General features: G+C 54.3%; 1 protein-coding gene across 13 annotated transcripts in view; it reads right to left on the bottom strand.

Annotated features, from left to right (window-relative positions):
- Positions 1 to 11,080, bottom strand: part of KLC1 (kinesin light chain 1) — a 63,566-nt gene that overhangs the window by 2,523 nt on the left and 49,963 nt on the right. For 4 of the 13 annotated variants that reach the window (XM_043921723.1, XM_043921724.1, XM_043921720.1 and 1 more), the window contains 2 exons: positions 6,379 to 6,509; positions 2,936 to 3,002 (listed from right to left, as the gene is read on the bottom strand). The exons of 2 other annotated variants lie outside the window; for them this stretch is intronic. In XM_043921723.1, coding sequence (XP_043777658.1) covers positions 2,936 to 3,002; positions 6,379 to 6,509 — 198 coding nt within the window. Of the gene's footprint in view, positions 1 to 2,935; positions 3,003 to 6,377; positions 6,510 to 7,332; positions 7,871 to 8,525; positions 8,578 to 11,080 lie in introns of those variants that run through there. 7 more of the 13 variants (XM_043921728.1, XM_043921730.1, XM_043921722.1 and 4 more) reach the window with 5 other exon arrangements.

The following is an 11,080-nucleotide window of genomic DNA, read 5'->3' as shown; positions in this document are numbered from 1 at the left end:
GCTGGCGAGCTGAGTGAAAACACACACATCTGTGTCGGGGATTCCACGGAGGCTGTGTGCCCGGCGACTCAAACACAAGCGCAAACAGAAACCCATCAGCAGCTGGCCCCACAAGACTCAGCGGGCCTTCCCAGGGTCTCGTATAAAGTCTACCCACGAGAGCCGCACTCCGTAAACCGACTCCTCGGGGAGGCTGCTACTTCCCCGAGAGGACGATGACTGGTACGTGCTATTCCCAGCCGTCTTCTGACCAGACAGAGGAATACTTTTAACTTTCAGAAAATAACCAGCTGAATCCCTGCAGCACCCGGGGGAGGGGCAGGAGGCTGAGAAGGCCCGGGTCCTCCCGACCTCCGCCCTGACACAGCCCTACCCTCACATTCCTGCGGACGCTCAGACCATCCACAGCCTGGGTCCTCTGGCTGGGGTGAGTCTGACTAGTCAGAAACAATGGAGAAACAGGTGCTGGCCCCCAAGGGTCCCCTCACCAGGAAAGGAGGGTGGGCGGGCAGGCAGGCGGGCTGGACCCCCAGGTGCCCTCTGAGATTACACTGGGCTTCCCTCAAAGACCAGAACAGGGCACCTTCCCGCTGAACAGGCCAGCTCTTAGCAGCCCGGCCCCGCTCACCCAAACACTGCCTCCAGGAGGCCTTGCAGAGGCCACCACACCCCCAGGAAAGGGGCCAGTGGGCTCCATGCCAGGCCAGGGTCAACCAAGGGCCCTGCAGGGGAGGTCAGTTTCCACCAGCTGGGAGCATTCTGGCCTCAGCCCCACATTCGCTCTTTCTGGATGCCCTTTGTTTTTCCAGAGACAACAGTCAGGAAGGGAACCTGGGTGGTTTCACACGTCCTGTACCAGCTCCACGGCTGGGAGAAAACATGAACGCAGTGGAGGTAGGAGCTGGGACCACGCCGTGGCCCCTCTCCGGGCGGTGAGGTGACAGACACATCGCCCCCACCTAAACGGGCACCTGAAGGGGCCACAGTGCCCGCATGGGGACACGGCTCTGCCTTCCTCTCCCCTTCCTTTAACGCACCTCTGGGGAGCACTCAGAAACGTCCTGACCGCTGAGCGGCTGCAGCGCACGGGGCTGTCAGGAGCCCCAGCCCGGCGGCCCCCCGCCTCCAGGGACACAGCGGCACTCACAAGCAGGCCCCTGTGCAGGGGTGGCCCGTTCTTCGATTAGAGAAACCCCCGAAGTTGAAGCCCCACCTCACCATGACGACCCCAGGGGGCTGCTGCCTCCGCCCCGCCCCCTGCTGGGGTGAAGGACGGGTGCAGCTAGGGCACCCCCAGAGGGAGCCCCGGGGAGCCCCACCACCTGACCCAGCGCAGCTCCGGCAGGAAAGGCAGCTGGAAGTGCCTTTGCTGGGACATCTCCCACCGGAACAGGAAGAGAACTAAACCTGGCCTCCACGGCACCAGGACGCCCGCACCCCCAGCCCCTCAGTGAGCGCGCACCCTGTGCTCCGGGGGCGTCACCTGGAGTCACCCTCAGCGAACCAGCTGGTGTTCAGGATGCCCTTCAGCAACCTCAGGGCTGATCTGAAAATGCCTCCGTCAGAACCACCCCGGGTTACTTAACCCTACAAAGACAAGCTGTTAAAAGGAACACAGGCATCTCCATGTGCGAGGGGGCTGCAGCCCGGGGCGGGGCCTGCCCACAGCCCCACCCCCGATTCCCGCTCCCCGAGGACGTGGTTAAGGCTCCCTTCTCCGTGAGCAGCATTAACACAGCACAAGTGAAAGCGGGTTCAGAGCTGGGCGGAGTCGGGCAGCGGCCTCACTGTCGGCCGTGGCAGCTCCTGGACACCAGGGCTGCAGACTTAATGGAACTCAGCAGAGGCGGCGGCCCCTCAAGGAGGAGGGCCCTGGCCAAGCTCTGAGGGTCTCTGCGCATTAGCCTCGGGGCTTAACTTAGCTCTGCCTCCCCCGGGGGCCTGGCACTCGAGTCTGCCAGACAACGCCTTCGCTCCTGCATGAGAGAACACACGGAGAGGTCATTCTTCCCCAGCGCCTCACAGACACCAGCCTCCCGTGGTCTTGGCGCTGACTCACGTCACAAGAGTCCTGATGCTCAGACGTGTGTGTGCAAGCAACAAGAATCAGACAGAAGGACTGTATCAGCTCCCGACCTTCTGAAAACAGAGGGGCTTTCCTTCACCGTCCTCACCAGGAACGCATCCTCCAGGCCCCAGGCAGCCCCTGACAGACAGATCGGGGGTCAGCACCCCTGACCAGAGGCCTGTGCACAGTCACCCTGGGTGCTGGGGGAAGCGGGGGTCAGCACACCAGCTGGCCTGCCACCGCCTAGGACATCACAGTCACCAGGGGGACTGAGGCAACTGGGAGCCAGGGGCAGTGCCCAGGATGCCGGGCCCAGGGGACAGCTGCCCACGCCAGGTCACAGAAGGGCCAGGGGCCCGGCCACACATGGAAGACAAAGAGGCCACGTCTGATGGAGAGGGGGATGCCAACGGTCTTAAATGCAGAGATGGCCGGTTCGTGTAAGACTTGGACAGGTGACAAAGTGACCGTGTTCATCTTAGTAAAGTTTCAGGTCATTTAAAAACACTGAACAGCTTAGCCAGATGTATTAGTTACACACGCTGGCACCGCTGGAGGCTAAAATCATAAATAATACACGTTAACAGCTGGTCAAGTTTTGTTATTACTTTATCATTTAGCTTTTAATTGTCAATCAACATTTTGAAGACCATTTATATGCTTAGAATGTTCCCGAAAAGCGAGCACTCCCACCATTCGATGGTTAAGTCCGTGCCGACTGTGAAAACGGCATCATGATGTCTGCTCGTCTGGGACCAGGAAGGCTATACATGGACAGGCTGTGCCGAGGCCGCGGCGGAGCGGAGCCAGGGCCCCGCCAGCACGTCCAGAAGGCGACGGATGCTACAGCGGGGTGGGGCTCCTTACTTGGAAATGGTCTTCGGCCGCCTTGCCACCCACGTTAAGGACATTCAGAGAACTGGCTCGCTTCATGCTGCACCGGCCCGGCGGACATGCAAGGACAAACCATCAGCACGTGAGTCACCAGGAGCGGGGAGCGCAGCCAAGCCACCCCTCCACGGCCGATCACCACGGGGGCCTGGGCCAGCCCTCCACGGCCGATCACCACGGGGGCCTGGGCCAGCCCTCCACGGTCCATCACCACGGGCGCCTGGGCCACCCTGACCGGGAGCAGGCCTGCAGCTCGCCTCGTCTGGGAGGCCCACCCAGTTCCCAACACGGATGCCCCAGATATACTGTATTCCGCACCCCTTAGACAAAAACCGCAGTTTCTCTGCGTCTTCCTCGTCAAAAAGCCCGTCTCGGAGAGCCACGGATAAACTTCGGCGTCCTCAGAGCCTCCCTTTCTGAAGCCCGGCTCCTCCCGCGGGCCCACAGACGCAGCCCTGAGCGACCGCGCCAAAGAGGGCCCCGCGGAGCTCACTACTGAGATCAAATGCATGAACGCAGTATGTATTTCATAGATTTTTCCATATTAAATCTAAGAAAAAACAAGTAACCTTTTATTAGTAAAACTTTGAGGCTAGGGTTTCTCTGCCTAGAAACCAAAATTTAAAACAAATTTCATGGCTTTGGATTTACACAAAATAGAGTGATTTATACATATATTTACTTTTTTCTTCGATTTGACACCTTTAAAATACTTAATATATCCTGCAAGTTACCTACAATCTAAACTTAAATTACGGATAGTTATAAGATACTGCATTGCTTACTGCCACTATGGATGACCTCAAACAGAAAGTCACCTTAGCTTTAAAAGCTAAAAGGACCAACAGGAAGGGTGATTTTTAATTGTTTTTAATAGGATCAGTAATTCTGCATCTGAACTGTTGACGTCGACAGTGCCCACTATGTTGAGTGCGTGGCCGTGAGGCTGACGCACAGGTGTGGCGGCTGAGTACAACCGGACACGCACACGCACACACCGGCGCTCCAGCTGCAGGGACCAGAGGCCCAGCCGCGTGGCCACCAGTGCCGCAGGCAGAGTGCCAGGCACACGGCAGGCACGTCCTGGGGTCTCCCCGAACAAACTACACCGAAAACAAAGCCTGAACTGACTGATCGCCAAGTAAAACTCCCTCCCCAAACTCCCCCCAGGACAGGACAGAAACATCCCAGGAACCCAGAGCCCCTGCATGGCTTTTCCTCTGTCCAGAACCTCTCAGGAGCAAAGCGCAGCGCAGAATCAACCCCGATATCAAGCACTGACATCTGGGCATGCTTCACGATTCTCTGATGTCACTGGCCAGCTAGTGTTTTCTAAGAAAGATACACCACCTTTGTGCTCAAACTTCTCTTTACAAGATGAGATGAAAGAATAACTTGATGCCTGTCAACACCTCTGAATCACATCCTCACCCTGACTTAAACCCTCAGGGTCTGCAATGCCAAGGCATCCAGGGCCTCCTGGACTGTGCCCACCGCGGGCCACAGACGCCGCTCCCACAACCCCCAGCTCGGTGCCTGTCAAATGTGGCCCGATCAGCAGCACTGGCACGACCCGGGAACTTGTTGGAAGGGCAAGTCCCCTCGTGTGCCCCCCGCCCATCAGAAACGCAGGGACGGGCCCCGGCCCAGGAAACACTGAGGCCCGCTCGGGTTGGAGCCACCCGTCCATGAACTAAGATTGCTCCTCTTATCTGGAAAGATCACTTTCTCTTACGCATTTGATGGAATAAACATAAATTATTTACTTTTCAAAAAGTTCCATAAGATGCCATCCCAAGTTACATTATATGTGAAGACTGTTAGCCTGCTCCGTGGGGGTCCATCCTCAGCAGGCCCTCCCTCGGGCTGGCCCAGCACTGAGCGCCAGGGAGCGGCCACACACGCCACGGCAGAGACAAACGGTGGGCTCCGCGTTACAGGCGGGCCGCAAGACGCCCAGACCCTCAGCCGGCCGACGTGTGCGCGCCCGGGGGCGGCCTGTGGACACCGAGGGCATGCTGGGCGGTCCCTGCACGCCTCAGAGCCGGCTGCGGAAAGAGCGGACTTGGCCGGCGCCCAGCAAGCGGCTCAGCCCTCCCAGCGTTGGGAACAAGAGGTTCAATCTTCCAAACGTCGGAGGGGCAGGCAGCACCCCATCGTTTTAGTTCTGGAAATCAAACGGGAACCCCTCAGGACCTCCTTCCCTAGCCGCGCCTGTCTCCAGCAGGCAGGCCCGCCACCAGCACAACAGCCCCGCGTCCAAGCCCTGCGGCGGCTTCACCACGGACGTCGGAGGCTCGCACGCGGCTCCCTGTGCGGGCACGGCTGCAGACAATGCTGAGAAGCAGGGCGACGGCAGCATGCAGAAATCCAGCCGTCCCTCTGGCCTCCAAGCAAGTCCGCCACCAGCCAAACCACGGTGGGGGCAGAGCCAAGGCGGGCCCCTCTCCCCACCAGCGAGGCTCGGGCCCGAGGGCGGGGCTGAGCGACACCAAGGGTCTCAGGACTCAGACCCTCCCCGAGGACGAAGGAATGAGACGGGACATGCCCAACAGCAAAGGGACACAGCTCTACATTCCCACACGTCACCCAAAGGAGTAACGGGGCAGCGCTTAGCATGAAGTGCTTTACAACCGAGTCACACTAAGAATCAACACTTAAAAAGCAGGCACCGTTTTAGGGAGGCTGAGTTTCACAGCCCAGCTGACAGCACAGCACGGTGCTTCTAGAAGAAACGCTCCCAGAAAGAGGAAGCCATTTACACCAAAAATAACCAGAAACCAGGCGACCTGTTAACACGTAACAGAGAAGGACAAAGAGCCCTTCCCCTGAGGACCCTTATACAAGACAAGGAGTATCTTAGAACCAAATTCCTCTGACAACTTAAAAGCTTTTGTTCCAAAAACCCTAAAAGATTCATCACCGAGACCTTTTCTAAACACATGGCAAAAGCTAAGGTTTTTTAAATCTCCAAAAGAAACTCATTATAACAAAAAGTCTTGTCAAACCTTCTTCTTCCTATAATAATACCTGTATGATGGGATTTAATATACTCAGCTGCCATTTGATTTCAAAAGATTAAAACTGGCTTTAAAAATGAATAATGCATGTTAAGAGAAAAGTTAGTATGCTCAGTATTTTAATATTACATTCTTAATTTTCACTGCTAAGGCTTTCTTTGAACATGTAACGAAACAAAACTAAAGAACTCCATACATTTTTTAAAGCCTTCAGCTCTTTTAGCTTCTAAACAGGAAATTTCACAATATCTCTCAACTTGTCCTGGCAAATAATTAGACTGCAACTACTAAACCCTTCCATGGCTATACCACATGGGGCGCACGCCGGGATGTGTGCCGAAGCCAGTGGGTGAGGCGGGCGCGGGCGGGGCAGGGGGCGCGCGGGCTGGAGATAGTTACCCGGGGTTCTTTGGTTCACTGTCTCGTGAACTTCCTCCCTTCAGCTTCCTAACCAGCTTCTCACTGCTGCGTCTAATTGAAGCCCGGAGTTTGCTAAAGGAACCACTGCGTTTTAAAGATCCAGTGCCATCCTGAAAGAAACGTGAACAAATGTGAAGCTGCAGGGGGTTCTCCTTCCAAGAATCCACACCATGGTCGACCTGCCGGTCTGCAACTTGCTGGTTATATGAGTCCTATGGAAATTACCAATTTACCATGTATGCAAACACACTTCACACAGAAGTCTTCCTATTTTAAATTTCATTAAAGATAACCCAAAGAATATGAAAACGTTTGAACATGAAAAAGCTTATTCAAATAAAAGTAATAAAATCCCCGAAGGAAAATTAATTACATTACTGTTTTGAAACAAAAGATACACAGAAAGTCTCAAGGAAATTAAGGCAGCTTCTAGAAATAGCACCAAAATCAAACTCTACATGGAGGCGCTGGGTCCACATAACCGGTACAGGACCCGGACCACGCAGATCTGACACCGGCAGCTGCCTTTCAACAGTTCCATCGACGTGCGACAGATACACTGTGCTTCGTTCAGTTTTAAAGGACTGTTTTATTACATGCTGATTATAAAAGTAGTGGGGAAGCTAAACAGAACATTCATCCTATACACGTAACTAAAAGCCCTTAGACCCTGGTAGGAAACAAGTAAAGTGCACCCAGCTCTCCCGTTCTTGACTCAGACATTAATAACTGAAACCCGTGGCAGGATCTGGACGTGAAAATCAAACACTTAAGAGTGAAAAACATGTGTACAGAGCAGATTTTATTCTCAGAAGGAACCACCTGGTTAGATGAGCAGGAGCCCCACCCCTCCCCCTGTAGAAGCTCCGGCAAGGCCGCATTCCATGGAAAGCGTGAGAAGTTCTACGAGGCAGACAGACACCAAGACGCAGGTCAGTTGGGGTGAGTTTATTAGAAGTTAGAAAGACACAAGTACACAAATCACTCAACACTTAAAGATTAGCAGAGGAAAGCAGAATCGTCAAAATTCCACATGAAGACTACACAGCAGGCTCTACGTGAGCACGATCCGGAGGGGAGGGCCCAGGGCCCGGGGCGGCCGCGCCAGGACCGCCGGGCGCCCGGGAGAGCACATGCCCTGCTCTGACAGCTAGGGGGGTCACGGGCACCATCATGCCATGGCAGGGACACGGGGACTACCACTACCTCTCACAAAGGGGATGGCTAATCGCGCGTCGTCGCCTAACTCGCGTTACACAGCGGGTGGTTTATTAACACAGTCTGTATTACTAAGTACATATCTGGCAAAGCTACATGTATACAGAGATAAGGAGCCCCCGACAGGACAGCAGCACCAGAAGGAGTGGCCAGTCAGAGAGAGAGTCCTAGGGATGCTAGACAGCGGTCAGCACTGGAGAGAGGAGGAGCCCGTCATGCAGGAGACAGCGGGTGTCGCACAGGGCGGCTAGGCCTGTCAGACAGAAACGAGAGAGAGCCGGTGAGCGGGCCGGACCGCGCCCTCACAGCGCGGCTCGGCCCACAGTATTTCTAGGTCACAACACCTTGGCGGCGTTTTAACTGCTTCGGTATTTGGGATGACCTTCTGCCTGCTCCTGTCAGCCCCGGATGAAACAGGTCCTGGGCCTTATGTAAGCTACCTTTACTTCATCTACCCATCATGCCAAATCATCGTCTGAATAAAATCCAACAGTTTAGAACATGGACTGGCACCGTGGCAGACATCTCCTTGACAGACAACCAGGACACGTGTTTTGAGCCACTGAGCATAAGGAGATTCCGGAACGAAAGCACAGTGGCTACAGGAGTCCGCGCTTGGCGAGGAGTGCGCTCACATCAGCCTGCACCCAGGAGGCCCGCAGCCCCGAGCCACACAGGGGCCTCTCAACTCAGACAGGGCTTCCCCTAACGTACACTGACATTTCAGGCATTTCAGAAATTTTAAGAAACACTGGCTTCCAAAGTTTACAGCACATTTTAAACATGCAGTTGATAATCCAAAGTAAAAGTAACTAAGGCCGCGGATGTCCGCGGCGGCGCGCATCCTGGTCCTGGCCAGCAGGGAGCCCGCCCGCGGGGACCTGCGCCCACCCGCCCGCGCTGACTCACCATGCGATGCTGAGCAAGTCATTTAACCAGCCCGAGCTTCATCTTTCTCATCTTTAAAATGGAAAAATAAAACTTGTTACCAACTCCCCATCAGTGCTGGGAGGACAAGAAAACATAAGTTCTTGCTGCTCTTCAGAAAAAGAATGTTATTAAAATGTTAATATAATTCTGTAAATAGTACAACTTCCGTTCACTTCAAAATTCAGTGCTACACTATCGGCGTGCCATTTGTAATATTCCTGTCCTAGACACTCAGGGTACGGAAGAGTCAGTTCACTCAGGTTCCAGAAGTCCCTCTCACACACATGCACACACTCACTCTCTCCCGCCCCCCCACGGGGTAAGCTGGAGGGGGGCAAATCCGGGGAGGGGTGCCCACCCTCCCTGCTCTCACCCCCTGGGACCCTCCCCTGAGAGAACCAGCGGAAGGACAGCACAAACCGACACAAACCGGGTGGGTTTCTACTCAGCACAGACTTGAGGGGTGGGAAGTGTCCCTGCATTCAACTTGGAAAACAGTCTAGATCGCTATCCTGCCACGGAAGAACACCTGCATCGAAGAGTGGGCTTCTGAACAGACACTGACAGTGCAAGGATCGGGTAAAGCGTGGCACAGCAGTGCACATTAGCCACGGACTCAGGTGACTTGGTACTTTTAAATTCTCTCCCTTTGGTATGTTCTCGTTGTCTTCCTAATGTCATTTTTTAAAAATAAAATTTAAACTATTTGTCATTAACAGTATATCTCATTCCCAGTAATCCCGGGGAAGAGCTTACTGTGTGAGAAGCTTTCGGAATCATTAACATGGGGGGCAGCCTGACAAGAATGCGCATGCGGAGCGGGGCTCCTTCAGAAGGACCCCAGCAGAGGACCCGGCACTCCAGGCCGACACTCCACTCAGAATGGGAGATGTGCGGCGTTTCCTGGTGGCCTGGGGGGACCACTGCCAACGCAATTCCTTAATCACAGTGCAGCCCTGAGGCTCTGCATAGTCCCCACGGCTGACACACGAGGGCCGCAGAGACCCACAAGGCCAGTTTTACCCAGAAAGGGTTAGTGTGCATGGAGCATCTGTGTCTTTAGAGGCAGGACCATTTAGAGACTTATCCTGACAGTGACTTTTAGACCTGAAGAGTCTACCTAAAAACAACGCTTGATGAAGTTACACTTTCAGGTACTTCAATTATGATCTTTATGGTACGTTGAAAAAGAACAGAATGGTACCTCTCTAAAGAAGTTATCTACCATGTTGAGAATCTGATCCAGAATCGTCACCTGAACTATTAGAACACGCCCAGCAGGCTTACTACCCTTGCGTTTTAACCGCATTCGGGTCAGCTGGGTGCTCAGCCAGCCGCGCGGCACCTGCAGGGTCAAGATCACAACCCACCGGCGCCGGCCTCGACTGCCCCTCATGGCCAGTGTCACCTCTGAGTGTTGGGAAGGCCTGCAGCCGGGGTCCTGGGAAAACCCAAGTGAGGGCTGCTGGCTCAGCGCTCTCCCTCCACAGAGGCTCCCAAACTTTTTAAGGAGCACTGAAACCCTTTTGTGTTTTTGTCCACTTGGCTCACATTTATTTATTAGGGGACAAATTCTTTACCCGTGAAATCCTTTTTAAAAAAATTAAATTCTAACATAGAACCCCAATATAAAATAAAACCTAAATAGCATTTTCTCAGTGTGTACCAAGTCCTTATGATAGTAAAGAACAAGGCAGCTGCCTCACAGAACCTGTGATCTGAAACGTGAAGTTACAGACAGGTCCAGCCTCAGCGTCCGCCTCAACTCTCAGTTTATTTCTATCTTTTATCCTGACCACGTAACGCTGAGAAGATCTTAATGCCCACAGGAAAGTGGCTGCAAACAGCAACAATTCTTCACCTGTCTGCCTCGGAGCCCCAGGGAAGCCTGCACACGCACCGAGATGGCATCAGGCACTTAACCTCACACCTGGGCAGAGAAGGTGGGGACAGCGTGTGTGAACCCCAAACCCAGGTGACGCTTACAATGGGCTCCTCTGATTCAGCAAAGCTGAATTTAAACAACACTTAAGGGGCATACAGCTTTCCTGCCTCTTCTTAAAACCTATGCAGTGAAAATAAAACAAGTCAACTGCAGCGTGGCCCCCGAACCTCAGCGCTTCCAGGGACGCTGGTCTGACAGCAAGGCCCGCGGGGGCGGGGTGGTCTGAGCGGGCTCTCCCTGTGAACCCCAGTGAACCCCAGGAGCTCTCTGCTTACTCGCTGCTGCACAGAAGACCCCATTTGAAGGGGGGGGGGTCCCTTATGCTCCCCAAAGTGATTTTAGGCGCTGCACTGGATGACCTAAAATCTAATTCTTTTCAGCCAATGAACCTACTGCCACGCCAAATGCTCTGGAGTGGATTTTGTCAAACACGCAGAGCCACTGGTGTCCAAGAGTTAAGTAAAGAGGCCCCTGTGCCCACGTGTGCACGTCCTAAGTGACAGCCTGTCCCGGGGAGAGGACGTGAGACGGAAGCGGGAGCAGGCAGGCCCTGGGGGAGGGAGTTGGGGTCTCCACCCTCTGCACCCA

The sequence above is a fragment of the Cervus elaphus genome, chromosome 13, assembly GCF_910594005.1.
Source record: "Cervus elaphus chromosome 13, mCerEla1.1, whole genome shotgun sequence".
Classification (NCBI taxonomy): domain Eukaryota; kingdom Metazoa; phylum Chordata; class Mammalia; order Artiodactyla; family Cervidae; genus Cervus; species Cervus elaphus.
Note: the sequence above shows the minus strand (reverse complement) of the source record. Positions and strands in the feature narration are given on the sequence as shown.